The sequence below is a fragment of the Pelophylax lessonae genome, assembly GCF_965119305.1.
Source record: "Pelophylax lessonae genome assembly, chromosome: 12".
NCBI lineage: Eukaryota > Metazoa > Chordata > Amphibia > Anura > Ranidae > Pelophylax > Pelophylax lessonae.
The window spans coordinates 13,246,494-13,262,786 of record NC_138779.1 but is presented as its reverse complement, the minus strand read 5'-3'; the positions used below and the strand labels follow the sequence as shown (position 1 = coordinate 13,262,786).

The 16,293-nt window shown below is 43.3% G+C and overlaps 1 protein-coding gene across 1 annotated transcript in view; it reads right to left on the bottom strand.

Moving 5' to 3' along the window:
* ESPN (espin) overlaps positions 1 to 16,293 on the bottom strand; it is a gene marked incomplete at its 3' end in the record, with an annotated part of 223,278 nt that overhangs the window by 20,629 nt on the left and 186,356 nt on the right. Inside the window, exon 7 of the mRNA XM_082273297.1 lies at positions 11,443 to 11,469. Coding sequence (XP_082129423.1) covers positions 11,443 to 11,469 — 27 coding nt within the window. The remainder of the gene's footprint in view (positions 1 to 11,442; positions 11,470 to 16,293) is intronic.

Genomic DNA, 16,293 nt, shown 5'->3' with positions numbered 1-16,293 from the left:
TTAAGTCACACTGGTGCGGCCGCGGGATGTGCCCCCCCAAATTTTGCGCCCGGTGCGGCTGCCCCCCCCCAGCACCCCCCCCCCACGCTACGCCAATGAGCATACCAAGACATTTTGGACAATTTCATGCTCTCAACTTTGTGGGAATAGATTGGGGATGGCCCCTTCCTGTTCCAACATGACTGCGCACCAGTGCACAAAGCATGGTCCAAAGCTGACGCCTTAAAGAGGAAGTAAACCCTCCTCAGGAAGTTGTACCTATAGGTAAGCCTATATTAAGGCTTACCTATAGGTACTGTAAATATCTCCTAAACATGCACCGTTTAGGAGATATTTACCTTTAATGCAGCCAGTGACGTCACTGGCGCATGCGCTCTGAAGGAACGGCAGATCGTGCCGTTCCTTCAGAGCCCCGTGCCGTGACCGTCGGCTCCCGCGCGCGTGCGCGGGAGTGACGTCACCGCGGCTCCGGCCAATCAGATGGCCGGATGCCGCGATCCCGGAAGACGGGCGACTATACATGTCGCCCGTCATACAGGTAAGCGGACGGCACGGCGGGGGCTCGTTCTAAGGTAAGTATTTCATAATGAGCTACTATGCGATGCATACTAGCTCATTATGTGTTTCTCTTTCAGGATGTAAAGAAGAGAAAATTTTTTTTTCTCGGTTTACAACCTCTTTAAGAGTTCCCTTCACTGGAACCAAGGGGCCAACCAACCCCTGAAAAACAACCCCCACACCATAATTCCCCCTCCACCAAATGATTTGGACCTTAGTTCCAGTGAAGGGAACTCTTTGTTCCCTTCACTGGAGGCGTCAGCTTTGGACCTTGCTTTGTGCAGTGGTGCGCAGTCATGTTGGAACAGGAAGGGGCCATCCCCAAACTCCTCCCACAAAGTTGGGAGCATGAAATTGTCCAAAATGTCTTGGTATGGGGATGCCTTAGGAGTTCCCTTCACTGGAACTAAAGGGCCAAGCCCAATCCTTGAAAAACACCCGACACCATAATCCCCCCTCCACCAAATGATTTGGACCAGTGCACAAAGCAAGGTCCATAAAGACATGGATGAGCGAGTTTGGGGTGGAGGAACTTGACTGGTCTGCACAGAGTCCTGACCTCAATCCCGATAGAACACCTTTGGGATAAATTAGAGCGGAGACTGCGAGCCAGGACTTTTTATCCACATCAGATCCTGACCTCACAAATGCGCTTCTGGAAGAATGGTGAAACATTCCCATAGACACACTCCTAAACCTTGTGGACAGCCTTCCCAGAAGAGTTGAAGCTGTTATAGCTGCAAAGGGTGGGTCAACCCAATATTGAACCCTACGGACTAAGACTGGGATGCCATTAAAGTTCATGTGTGTGTAAAGGCAGGCGTCCCAAAACTTTTGACAATATAATGTATGATCACTGGCAGGTAAAAAATAAACCCAAACACTACAAACCGAATACACGATTATTTCCATAGAAGCCAACACTACTTCTATTTATCTGTTACTCTCAGCAACCAGTCCTGTATCTGAACAAACAGGATCGGTGCCATTGTGTCAGATGTGCCCACCAGGTGCGCCATCCAACCGCTAAGCTTCTTTCTGTCATTGTCATTGTGTCTGGTGACCGCGGGCCAGTCAGACATCTGTAAATGTGAAGACGCCAGCCGAGCCGTCCTAAATTATGTACAACCGGCAACTGACAATGTTTTTACCTGTTTACTGGCAACGTGACAGGTGGAGGCTCAGCTAATAAAAATTTAAAGAACCATTACAGGGAAAAATATTGTATTCTAGTAACTTTATTGGGATCATAGTGAGGATCGCATTCAATATACAATTATTGGTTTTATTTAACCCCTTGCTTACTGGGCCCTTCCTGCCCAGGCCAATTTTCAGCTTTTAGCGCTCTCACACTTTGAATGACAATTGCGCGGTCATGCTACACTGTATCCAAATTACATTTTTTTTATATTTTTTTCACACAAATAGAGCTTACTTTTGGTGGTATTTAATCACCACTGGCCCTGGGGTTTTCTATTTTTTTATAAACAAACAAAAAAAAACGGACATTTTGAAGAAAAAAAAAAACATTTTTCATAGTTTGCTATAAAAATTTTGCAAACAGGTCATTTTTCTCCTTCACTGATGTGCGCTGATGAGGCGGCACTGATGGGCACTGATAGGCGGCACTAATAGGTGGCACTGACAGGCACTGTTGAGGCGGCACTGGTGGGCACTGGTGAGGCTGCACTGATAGGTGGCACTGATAGGAGGCACTAATAGGTGGCACTGACAGGCACTGTTGAGGCAGAACTGGTGGGCACTGGTGAGGCTGCACTGATAGGCGGCACTAATAGGTGGCACTGACAGGCACTGTTGAGGCGGCACTGGTGGGCACTGGTGAGGCTGCACTGATAGGTGGCACTGATAGGCGGCACTAATAGGTGGCACTGACAGGAACTGTTGAGGCAGAACTGGTGGGCACTGGTGAGGCTGCACTGATAGGTGGCACTGATGGGCCCTGATAGGCGGCACTAATAGGTGGCACTGGTGGGGCTGCACTGATAGGTGGGACTGATAGGCGACACTAATAGGTGGCACTGATCGGCACTGTTGAGGCAGCACTGTTGAGGCTGCTCTGATGGGTGGCACTGATAGGCAGCACTAATAGGTGGCACTAATAGGCACTGTTGAGGCAGCACTGGTGGGCACTGGTAAGGCTGCTCTGTTAGGTGGCACTGATGGGCATTTACAGGCAGCACTAACAGGTGGCACTGGTAGGCACTGTTGAGGCTGCACTTATAGGTGGCACTGATGGGCACTGATAGGCGGCACTAATATGTGGCACTGATAGGCACTGTTGAGGCAGCACTGGTGAGGCTGCACTGATGGGTGGCACTAATGGGCACTGATAGGCAGCAGTAATAGGTGGCACTAATAGGCACTGTTGAGGCGGCACTGGTGGGCACTGGTGAGGCTTCTCTGTTAGGTGGCACTGATGGGCACTTACAGGCTGCACTAACAGGTGGCACTGTTGAGGCGGCACTGAGGAGGCTGCACTGATAGGCAGCACTGATGGGTGGCACTGATAGGCAGCACTAATGGGCACTGTTGAGGCTGCACTGATGGGCAGCACTGATAGGTGACACTGATGAGAAGGCACTGATTGGCAGAGAGAAAAGCTGTGGGAGGGGCCCAACAGTCTCCACACACTACAGTCTTGTCTATATTCCTATCGCATATGTTCCTGAAAACAAGGATCATCTGTAGTGGGTGTTGTAGCGATTATTTGCTGGATACTGGAAACATCACAAGTAAATGTACTTCAGTGATGAAGTTACCTTCTTAAAAAATGTCTACGCTAAGGCCCCTTGCACACGGGAAGTGCGCCCGACGGACTCGGTTTTGTTCAGCGGGGATCGATCCGCCGATCCCCGCTGAGCAGGCGGATGACAGCTCCGTCTCCACTTACTTTGCAGAGACGGAGCTGTCAGATCCCCGCTCTCCTCTATGGGGAGATCGGATGAGAACGGACCGCCTGTCCATTTTCATCCAATCCGATCCTCCAGACGGATTGAAAATAGGGTTTCCATCTGTCCGGATTTCACGGACAGGATCGGATCGAATAGCAGCGGGTGTCAGTGGAGACGTCTCTGCTGACATCCGCTGCTCCATAGAGGTGCATGGAGCATCCGATCAGGTCCGCGTGAAAAACTGACAGGAAAACCGGATTGGAAAGCCCGTATGAAAGGAGCCTAAGGGTGGCTTCACACTGCCCTGGTGTGCTTTTCATGCGAGTTAGCTGCACTTTCCTGTAGACTTCTATAATGTCTCACAGTTTTGTTGCGATGTAAGAAAGTTCACCATAGGTGCAGTATGCAGGAGTTTTGACTCTCTTTCGGAAACAGCACCAAAACCGCAGGACCCCATAGAAGTCTATGGGAAAGCTCAGCTAACCTCCACAAATACTGTAGCCCACCCTTTTTCAACCAGGGTGCCTTGAGGTCGGCAAAATGCCTAAAAATTGCCCAAAGATTGCATAAAAGACGGCATGTGGATGAAGGCTGCCTTTTTAGTTAAACTAAGTCACAAGTTTTCATTGTGCACCATTACAACCTTCTAGCTGCCGGCATCCTAATGACCAATGGCATCATCAGTTGATAAGGAGGATGTCAGTCTCCTGCAAACAATCCTTGTTTGACCCTTCCCTGCCCCTTTCCATCAGCCTCGGGGGTCACATTAGCTGAGTAATGAAGAAAAATGAAGGGAGTAATGAAACATTGGAATACTAGTCTGTACCAGTTGGCAAAAGTGTATTTGCTTTGAAAGAATAAATCACTTCTAATGTTGGGTGTCCTACTTGGACTTGTGGATGTTGCTGCATTATGGAAAACTATTAGAATAGCATTTACATTTTAGAATGGGGTGCCTCAAGGTTGTCCATAGTTTTTTTAAGGGTGCATTAACTGAAAAAAGGTTGAGAAACACTGCTGTGGATTTAACAAAAGTACAGCGGGGCAGCGCAAAGCCACCCTAATGTATAAGAAGATATCAATTAGTTAGACACCAAATACATCTAATTTACATGGACCAGAAGGCTAATAAGACTCATTAGTCCTCTAAAAAGAACCATACCTCAAATCCATATCATGTTTGGTATCTAACGAATTGTAATTTCACTCTAGTAAATATTATGGTGGTTGCTGGATGGGGAAACCTTGTCGTTCAGAAATACAGATGTATACAGTAAGGATGTGTCAACTGGAGCATTATAAAAACTCTCCAGCATTTCTCTTCGATCCATTGATTTGGTGGCATTAGATCTAGAACCCTCTCTAGGGCGAAAAAAAATAAAAAAATAAAACAGCTGTCGCATTAGCAATTTTGAGCTCTTGTTTTTACCACCTAACCCAGTGTTTCTCAACCTTTTTTCAGGTAAGGCACCCTTTAAAATTATAGACGATCTCGAGGCACCCTCCAAAATTATGGACAGTCTTGAGGCGCCCTCCAAAATTATGGACAATCTTGAGTCACCCTCCAAAATTATGGACAGTCTTGAGGCGCCCTCCAAAACTATGGACAGCCTTGAGGCGCTCTCCAGAATTATGGACAGTCTTGAGGCGCCCTCCAAAATTATGGACAATATTGAGGCGCCCTCCAAAATTATGGACAATATTGAGGCGCCCTCCAAAATTATGGACAATATTGAGGCGCCCTCCAAAATTATGGACAATCTTGAGTCGCCCTCCAAAATTATGGACAATCTTGAGTCGCCCTCCAAAATTATGGACAATCTTGAGTCGCCCTCCAAAATTATGGACAATCTTGAGTCACCCTCCAAAATTATGGACAATCTTGAGTCGCCCTCCAAAATTATGGACAATCTTGAGTCGCCCTCCAAAATTATGGACAATCTTGAGTCGCCCTCCAAAATTATGGACAATCTTGAGTCACCCTCCAAAATTATGGACAGCCTTGAGGCGCCCTCCAAAACTATGGACAGCCTTGAGGCGCTCTCCAGAATTATGGACAGCCTTGAGGCGCCCTCCAGAATTATGGACAGCCTTGAGGCGCCCTCCAGAATTATGGACAGCCTTGAGGCGCCCTCCAGAATTATGGACAGCCTTGAGGCGCCCTCCAGAATTATGGACAGCCTTGAGGCGCCCTCCAGAATTATGGACAGCCTTGAGGCGCCCTTCAGAATTATGGACAGCCTTGAGGCGCCCTCCAGAATTATGGACAGCCTTGAGGCACCCTCCAGAATTATGGACAGCCTTGAGGCGCCCTTCAGAATTATGGACAGCCTTGAGGCGCCCTCCAGAATTATGGACAGCCTTGAGGCACCCTCCAAAATTATGGACAGTCTTGAGGTGCCCTCCAAAATTATGGACAGTCTTGAGGCACCCAATTCTAAAATGTAAAAAGAAAAGAGAAATGACCTTCATCCCAAAATGGTACATGTAGAAATGGAAAACCCCCAACAGAAAGGGACTTTTTTTGCCTAACTACATATAGAGGAGTAAAGATATTCATTCTAAAAAAATAGCATAATTTATTGAATGATACATTAAAAACAGACAACAAAGCTATCCATGGTGGTCAAATTATCAGATATGGACAACAAGGTGGAGAACCTCAGCATACATAAGCATTGGTATAGACCAGTGTTCCTCAACCTTTTTTCAGTCAAGGCACCCTGCAAAATTATGGACAGTCTTGAGTCACCCTCCAAAATTATGGACAGCCTTGAGGCGCCCTCCAAAACTATGGACAGCCTTGAGGCGCTCTCCAGAATTATGGACAGCCTTGAGGCGCCCTCCAGAATTATGGACAGCCTTGAGGCGCCCTCCAGAATTATGGACAGCCTTGAGGCGCCCTTCAGAATTATGGACAGCCTTGAGGCGCCCTCCAGAATTATGGACAGCCTTGAGGCACCCTCCAAAATTATGGACAGTCTTGAGGTGCCCTCCAAAATTATGGACAGTCTTGAGGCGCCCCATTCTAAAATGTAATAACTATTCTGATAGTTTTACATAATGCAGCAACATCAACACACATAGGACACCCAACGTTAGAGGTGATTTAGTCTTCCAAAGCAAATACACTTTTGCACACTGGTACTGACTAATAATCCAATTTTTTTCTTCTCCCTCAGCTTTCTCCATCACTTAGCTTTGGAGCCCCCAAAGCTGATGGAGACAGGCAAGGGAGGGCCAAACAAGGATTATATGCACTCAACTGACATCATTATCAACTGATGATGTCATTGGTCATTAGGAAGTTGGCATCCAGAAGGTTGAGGCGCGCGTGCCCCCGTTCAGCATCAGGGAAGCTGATTCACGGGGCCGGTGGCTGCGATTGCCACCGTGCACCCGCGACCGCTCCCCGTGGAGAGAGAACGGCGGTCTGCTTTTGTAAACACAGCAGACCGTTGTTCTCTCTGGTATCAATACAGAGCTCCTGTGTTCCTCCTATTTAGGATCACAGGTCTCTGTGTTGATTCCACAAGCCCACCCCCCTCACAGTTAGAAAGCACCCCCTAGGCATACATTTAACCCTTTGATCGCCCCTGGATTAACCCCTTCCCTGCCAGTGTCATTATTACAGTAACAGTGCATATTTTCAGCACTGATTACTGTAGTATTGTCACTGGTCCCCCCAAAAATGTCAGTTAGGGGTCCAATCTGTCTGCCGCAATCTCGCTAAAAATCTCTGATCGCCGTCATTACTAGTAAAAAAATGAAATAAATAAAAATGACATAAATCTTTCCCCTAGTTTGTAGACGCGATAACTTTTGCACAAACCAATCAAAATACGCTTATTGCAATTTTTTTTTACCAAAAATATGTAGCAGAATACTAATTGGCCTAAAATTATAAAAAAAAAAATTTCAGAATTGTCGCTCTTAGTTTATTTATAGCGCAAAAAATAAAAAATCGCACAGGTGATCAAATACCACCAAAAGAAAGCTCTGTTTGTGGGGAAAAAAAGGACATTATTATCATACAGGATTTATATAGCGCCAACAGTTTGCGCAGCGCTTTACAATATGAGGGAAGACAATACAGTTGAAATACAATTCAATACAGGAGGAATTAGAGGGCCCCCGCTCGTAAGAGCTTACAATCAATTTTATTTGGATACAGGGTCGCACGACCGTGCAATTGTCACAAAAATGGCCTAAGGAAAATCTTCCAGTCCAGAAATGGTTAAAAAAGTCATTGTAATCATTTGATGAAGATTTTTCTTTTGTTTGTTCACTTTCTATTCGAAAAAAAAAAAAAAAAAAAAAAATCTGAGGTTTTCAATTAGACCAATTCAAAATGTATCAATTTGAACGTTTTGAATAGAAAAAAAATCAGCAAATTGGAAGAAAATTCGAAAAGACATAAAACTAATTCTGAATACGGATTATACGAATTTATAGCACAAAAAAATAAAAAAAAAATTAAAAAAAAAAATCGCAGAGGTGATCAAATACCACCAAAAGAAAGCTCTGTTTGAGGGGGAAAAAAAGGACATCAATTTTATTTGGGTACAGCGTCGCACGACCGCGCAATTGTCAGTTAAAATAACGCAGTGCCGAATCGCAAAAAATGGCCTGGTCAGGAAGGGGGCGAATCCTTCTGGTCTTAAAGAGGAAGTAAACCCTCCTCTACAACTTGTACCTATAGATGATCCTATGATAAGGCTTACCTATAGGTACTGTAAATATCTCCTAAACATGTACCGTTTAGGAGATATTTACCTTACATGCAGCCAGTGACGTCACTGGCGCATGCGCTTTGAAGGAACGGCCGCTGGTGCCGTTCCTTCAGAGTCCCGTGCCGTGACCGTCGGCTCCCGCGCGCGTGCGCGGGAGTGATGTCACCGCTGCTCCGGCCAATCAGATGGCCGGATGCCGAGATCCCGGAAGACAGGTAAGCGGGCGGCACGGCGGGGGCTCGTTCTAAGGTAAGTATTTCATAATGAGCTAGTATGCGATGCATACTAACTCATTATGGGTTTGTCTTTCAGGTTGCAAAAAAAAAAGTTTCATGGGTTTACAACCTCTTTAAAGTGGTTAAAGAGTCATTGAAATCATTTGATGAAGAATTTTCTTTTCTTTGTTCACTTTGCCACATTTGAATCGAAAAAAAAAAAATCAAACGTTTTCGATTCAAACGATTCAAAATGTATCAGTTCGAATGTTTCAAATAAAAAAAAAAAAAAATCGGCAAATTCCAGTCCAGAAGTGGTTAAAGAGTCATTGTAATCATTTGATGAAGAATTTTCTTTTCTTTGTTCACTTTGTCACATTTGAATCGAAAAAAAAAAAAAAATGTAAACGTTTTTGATTCAAATGATTCAAATTGTATCAGTTTGAATGTTTCGAAAAGAAAAAAAAAACAGGAAATTCAAAGAAAATTTGAATAAGACATAAAATGAATTCTGAATACGGATTGTAGGAATTTATATCGCAAAAAAAATAAAAAAAAAATAATTTGTGTACAGCATCATTGTAATCATTTGATGAAGAATTTTACTTTTGTTTGTTCACTTTGCTACATTTGAATCGAAAAAAAAAAAAAATCAGACTTCCATTAAAAAGATTCAAAATGTATCAATTCGGACGTTTCGAATAGAAAAAAAAAATCGACAAATTCCAATCCAGAAGTGGTTAAAGAGTTATTGTAATCAGTTGATGAAGAATTTTCTTTTCTTTGTTCACATTGCCACATATGAATCAAAAAAAAAAAAAAGTTTTCGATTCGAAAGACTCAAAATGAATCAATTCGGATGTTTCGAATAGAAAAAAAAAATAGACAAATTCCAATTTAGAAGTGGTTAAAGAGTTATTGTAATCAGTTGATGAAGAATTTTCTTTTCTTTGTTCACTTTGCTACATTTGAATCGGAAAAAAACATCTTTTTTTTAAGTTTTTGATTCAAACGATTCAAAATGTATTAGTTCGGATGTTTCGAATAGAAAAAAAAAAAAATCGGCAAATTCCGGTTCAGAAGTGGTTAAAGAGTCATTGTAATCATTTGATGAAGAATTCTCTTTTCTTTGTTCACTTTGCCACATTTGAATCGAAAATGAATAAATAAATAAATAAATAAATAAAAAGTTTTCAATTCAAATGATTCAAAATGTACCAGTTCAAATGTTTTGAAAAGAAAAAAAAAATTAGGAAATTGGAAGAAAATTCAAAAAAGACATGAAACAAGTTCCGAATACGAATTCCGAATACAAATTGAACAAATCAACCAAATTTAACCACTTGCCGACCGCTCACATTGAGCGTACTGCGGCAAAGTGGTTCGTTATCGTCCAGCGACGTAGCACTACGTCGCTGGACTCCTCCCCCTGTAGGCAGCGCGCTCCTGCTGTTTTCATTCACAGCGGGAGTCGGGCCAGGGGAGGAGCGGCGGCGATCGCCGCTGCTCTTCCCCGATCGTCGGGGAATCGAGTGTGGAGATCCGCCCGCTTGTGTAAACAGAGCGGGCGGATCTCCTAAGTGACAGGGAGTGACAGATCGCAGTGTTCAGCATAGCTGAACATGCGATCTGTCCCTGACTCACTCAGTCCCCTCCCCCCCACACGTTAGTAAGCACCAGGCATACATTAACCCCTCCCTCTCCAATAAAATGAACCCCTTCCCTGCCAGTGTCATTTTTACAGTAACAGTGCATATTTATAGCACTGATAACTGCAGTAATGTCACTGGTACCCCCAAAAGTGTCAAAAATGTCAGTCAAGGGTCCGATCTGTCCGCCGCAAAAAAAAAAATCGCAGATTGCCGCCATTACTCGTTAAAAAAAAAAAAACACCAAAAATGACAAAAATCTTTCCCTTTGTTAGTAAACACAATAACTTTTGCGCAAACCAATCAAAATACGCTTATTGTGATTTTTGTTACCAAACATATGTAGCAGAAAACAAATTGGCCAAAAATTTAAAAAAAATTTGATTTTTACATTTTTTTTGGGGGGGAATTTCATAAAAAAAATGTTAAAAATAGTTATTTTTTCAAAATAAACGCTCTTTTTTTGTTTATAGCGCAAAAAGTAAAAATCGCACAGGTGATCAAATACCACCAAAAGAAAGCTCTGTTTGTGGGAAAAAAAAGGACGTCAAATTCGTTTAGGTGCAGCGTCGCACGACCGCACAATTGTCCGTTAAAGTCACGCAGTGCCGAATCGCAAAAAAAGCCCTGGTCAGGAAGGGGGTAAAATCTTCCGGGGCTTAAGTGGTTTAAAGAGTCATTGTAATTATATGATGAAGAATTTTCTTTTCTTTGTTCACTTTGCCACATTTAAATCGAAAACAAAAAAAATAAAAAGTTTTTGATTCAAACGATTCAAAATGTATTTTGAAAAGAAAAAAAAAAATCAGGAAATTTGAAGAAAATTAAAAAAAAAACAAGTTCCGAATACGAATTCCGAATACAAATTGAACGAATCAACCAAATTTAAGGAAACAAAATAACTAGATTAACGAATCTAAACGAAAGGAAACCCATTTTTTCATCATGTCTAGTTTTGAACTCTGCACTGAAACAAACGCCAGCCAAGATGTCACTTAAGTATTTTTCAGTTTAAAACCCTTTTTTATTTTATTATTAATTATCTCTGTTTTCTAATAACTTTTCTGTAATATTTCTTGCACCATTTTCTTTTCTTTCCATTATAAAGTTTGCTTTTGGATGGACTGGCCCTTCAAAAATAATTTTCTCAATGGCTTTTTGAGCCTTTTGGTTTACGATATATTCAAACAATGCATTCAAAAAACATTTTTTTACATCTTCCCGCCCCCAACAAACCAATAAGAAGTCATTTTCCCATACACCCTCCATAGTACTGGAAGAGTATCTGGGCTCCCAGACCGGCACTGCCAGGAAATAAGAGTGAGAAAGAGGAAAGTTATGAAAGTCAGATATGAATGAAAACAGAAGTACTTACTCTTCCTTTGCCTGAGTGCAATCACTTCTAGTATGAAGATAGACGAGAGGGGGAGAGGAGGGCCGGGAGCGGGGCGCACAAAGGAGGCACACAGAGGGAATGGAGGGCAGAATTGGCATGCAGGTCCCGGCAAGCAGCACATGCAGGCAAGCATGATTGAGTTGGTTTGAGAATAGACAAAGGGCGGACAGACAGGACAAAAAAAATAAAAATCACACGGTGTCGGCAAGTGAGGAGAAGAAAAAAGAAAATGAGAAACCATCATTAAAAATCAAATAAAAAGAAATAATAAAGTCAATAGAACAAAGATTGTTAGAAAATTCTAAAAAAGAAGGAAAAAAAAAAAAGAGTTACATGAATAGTATAAGAAGAAGAAAAGTTTTGAAGAGACTTGTATCACGCTGGTGACCTGAATAAGGGACCGGCACACAATCACAGCCAGTGAGGGGCGCTAGAGGAGAAGAACATTTTACAGATCATAAAATACCAGATCTCTCCACGGGGAACTTATCAGAAATGAATATACTTAAAAATCACAGTGGTGTAAAGATGCAGCATTTTCCAGTTGGAGGGGAGGGTACCATCCTCATCAGAGGCCCCTACTTACATTAGGGTCTTCATCTGTCCTCCCTTAAATCAGGGTCCCCAACAGTGTTTCCCCTTTACATCAGGGTATCTACCAGCATCCCACCTTACAAAGGTCCCCATCAGAGTTCTTATATCAGGGTTCCCCATCAGCGTCCTTTCCTTTAATCAGTGTCCCCCATCATAGCCCTGCCTACTTGAGGGTATCTATCAGCATTACACCTTACATCAAGGTCCACATCAAAGTTCTCCTTACATCAAGGTCCCTATCTGAATCTCCCTTACATCAAGGTCCCTATCAGGGTCCCTCTTACATCAGGGTCCCCCATAAGCGTCCTCTACTCTAATCAGTGTCCCCATCAGAGCCCCTCCTACTTCAGGGTATCTATCAGCATTGCACCTTACATCAAGGTCCCCATCAGAGGCCCTTACATCAAGATCCCTATAAGAGGCCCCCTTACATTAAGGTCCCCATCACAGCCCCCTAACAACAAGATCCCCACCAGAGCCCTCTTACCTCAAGATCTCGATTAGAGACCCTCTTACATCAATGTCCCCATCATAGCTCCCTTACATCAAGCTCCCCATCAGGGACCCCTTACATCAAGCTCCCCATCAGGGCCCCCTTACATCAAGGTCACCATCAGAGCTCCCTTACATCAAGATCCCCATCAGAGCCCCCTTACTTCAAGATCCCGATCAAAGACCCCTTTACATTGACGTCCCCATCAGAGTTGCCCTTACATCAGGGACTCCATCAGAGTAACCATCAGAGTCCTTCCTTACATAGGGGGTCCCCCATCAGGGTCCCTTATAGAGTCCCCCTTACATCAAGATCCCCATCAGAGACCCCTTAAATCAAGGTCTCCATCAGAGCCCCCTTACATTAAGATCCCCATCAGAGACCTCTTTACATTAAGTTCCCCATCATAGCCCCCTTACATCGGGGTCCCCATAAGGGTCCCTTTTAAAGTACCCCTTACATCAGGGTCCCCATCAGAGCCCCCTTACATCAAGCTCCCCATCAGAGCCCCCTTACATCAAGGTCCCCATCAGAGCCCCCTTACATCAAGCTCCCCATCAGAGCCCCCTTACATCAAGCTCCCCATCAGAGCCCCCTTACATCAAGGTCCCCATCAGAGCCCCCTTACATCAAGATTCCCATCAGAGCCCCCTTACATCAAGATCCCGATCAAAGACCCCCTTACATTAATGTCCCCATCAGAGTTGCCCTTACATCAGGGACTCCATCAGAGTAACCATCAGAGTCCTTCCTTACATAGGGGGTCCCCCATCAGGGTCCCTAATAAAGTCATCCTTACATCAGAGTCCCCCTTACATCAAGATCCCCATCAGAGACCCCTTACATCAAGGTCTCCATCAGAGCCCCCTTACATCAAGGTCTCCATCAGAGCCCCCTTACATCAAGGTCTCCATCAGAGCCCCCTTACATCAAGATCCCCATCAGAGCCCCCTTACATCAAGATCCCCATCAGAGACCTTCTTACATTAAGTTCCCCATCATAGCCCCCTTACATCGGGGTCCTCATAAGGGTCCCTTTTAAAGTGCCCCTTACATCAGGGTCCCCATCAGTGTCCCCTTACATCAAGATCCCCATCAGAGACCCCCTTATATCAGGGGCTCCATCAGAGTAACCATCGTAGCCCCTTTACATCAACAGACCCATCAGAGACCCCCTTACATCAAGGTCCCCAGCATAATCCTCTTACATCAAGGCCCCCATCAGAGTCCCCTTACATCAAAATCTCCATCAGAGACCCCCTTACATCAGGGGCTCCATCAGAGTAACCATCAGAGTCCCTCCTTACACCAGGGTCCTTATTAGAGTTCCCCTTACATCAGAGTCCCTATCAGAATCCCTTTTACTATAAGTCCCTCCTACATCAGGTGGAGAAGTGGAGCCCATAGGCAGCCTCTGCTGACCTTAATCCATAATCTGTGCACACTGCTCACTGACCCTTGCATTCACCTTCTGCTCAGTGTTCAACCTATCAGGTTCAAACTTCCATTAGGCTTTTTATGTTCTAATGAAGATGATTCAGGAAGGGGTACAAAAACAGTGAGGTAGGGTGGACTGCTGGGTAAGCCCCTGCAGAAAGGTGTATTGGGCTATATTACCACCTAACTAACATTACAATACTGAACTAGTTCCATTGTTTTTTCTTGTTGAAGGGACACAACCTGCAGAAGTAAACTGCCCCAGAAGAAGAAAGAAGAAGAAAGAAAGAAGAAGAAGCAAGAAGAAGATGAAGCAAGAAGAAAAAGATGAAGAAAGAAGAAGAAAGAAGAAGAAAGAAGACGAAATAGAAGAAAGAAGAAGAAAGAAGAAGAAAGAAGAAGAAAGAAGACAAAGTAGAAGGAAGAAAGAAGAAGAAAGAAGACGAAGTAGAAGGAAGAAAGAAGAAGAAAGAAGACGAAGTAGAAGGAAGAAGAAGAAAGAAGAAGAAGAAAGAAAAAGCAGAAGGAAGAAGAAGAAAGAAAAAGCAGAAGGAAGAAGAAGAAAGAAGAAGAAGGAAGAAAGAAGAAGGAAGAAGAAGAATGAATGAAGGAAGAAGAAGAAGAAAAAAGAAGGAAGAAGAAGAATGAATGAAGGAAGAAGATGAAAGAAGGAAGAAGAAGAAGAAGAAAGGAGAAGAAACAAGAAGTAGAAGGAAGAAGAAGTAGAAGGAAGAAGAAGTAGAACTAGAAGAAAGAAGAAGTAGAAGAAGACGGAAGAAGACGAAGAAGGAGGAAGAAGACGAAGAAGGAGGAAGACGACGAAGAAGGAGGAAGAAGACGAAGAAGGAGGAAGAAGACAAAAAAGGAGGAAGAAGACAAAGAAGGAGGAAGAAGACAAAGAAGGAGGAAGAAGACAAAGAAGGAGGAAGAAGACAAAGAAGGAGGAAGAAGAAGAAGAAGACGAAGAAGGAGGAGGAAGAAGAAGAAGAAGACGAAGAAGGAGGAGGAAGAAGAAGAAGACGAAGAAGGAGGAAGAAGAAGAAGAAGATGAGAAAGGAAGAAGGAAGAAGATAAAGAAGGAGGAAGAAGAAGGAAGAAGAAGGAGGAAGTAGAAAGAAGAAGAAGTAGAAGGAAGAAGAAGAAGGAAAAATAAGTTAGAAGAAAGAAGAATAAGTAGAAGGAAAAAGAAGTTAGAAGAAAGAAAAAGAAGAAGAAGGAAGTAGAAGAAGGAAAAAGAAGAAGAAGAAGAAGGAAGAAGAAGTAGAAAGAAGAATAAGTAGAAGGAAGAAGAAGTTAGAAGAAAGAAAAAGAAGAAGAAGAAAAAGAAGAAGAAGGAAGAAGACGTAGAAGGAAGAAGACGTGGAAGGAAGAAGAAGTAGAAGAAGACGGAAGAAGAAGGAAGAAGACGAAGAAGGAGGAAGAAGAAGAAGAAGAAGAAGACGAGAAAGGAAGAAGACGAAGAAGGAGGAAGAAGAAGGAAGAAGATGAAGAAGAAGGAGTAAGAAGAAGAAGAAGAAGAAGTAGAAGGAAGAAGAAGAAGGAAGAAGAAGAAGGAAAAAGAAGTAGAAGAAAGAAAAAGAAGGAAGAAGACGTAGAAGGAAGAAGAAGGAGGAAGAAGACGTAGAAGGAAGAAGATGTAGAAGGAAGAAGAAGAAGGAAGAAGACGTAGAAGGAAGAAGAAGAAGAAGGAAGAAGAAGGAGGAAGAAGATGTAGAAGGAAGAAGAAGGAAGGAGGAGGAGGAGGAGGAAGAAGAAGAAGAAGGAGTGAGGAGGAGGAGGAAGAAGGAGTGAGGAGGAGAAGGAAGAAGGAGTAAGAAGAAGAAAAAGGAGGAAGAAGAAGAAGGATGAAGAAGAAGAAGGAGGAAGAGGAAGAAGAAGAAGGAAGAAGAAGAAGGAAGAAGAAGAAAAAGAAATAAGGAGGAGGAAGAAGAAGACGGAAGAAAACGGAGGACGAAGACAAAAGAAAACGGAGGACCAAGACAGAAGAAAACGGAAGAAGAAGAAGGAAAAAGAAGGAGGAAGAAGAAGAAGGAAAAAGAAGGAGGAAGAAGAAGAAGGAAAAAGAAGAAGGGAGAGGAAGAAGGAAGAAGAAGAAGGAAGAAGAAGGCTGAAGAAGAAGGAGGACGAAGGAGAAGGAAGAAGAAGAAGAAGGAAGAAGAAGGAAGAAGAAGAAACTACATCTCAAGTCTAATACCCTAACTCACCTTCCATAACTCTTACAGTAATGGAGTTGCCTTTAACATGCAAACAATTTCAATAACCTATGTGAGTTAATAAGAAAAGTTATGCCCACTTTTGCATTACTT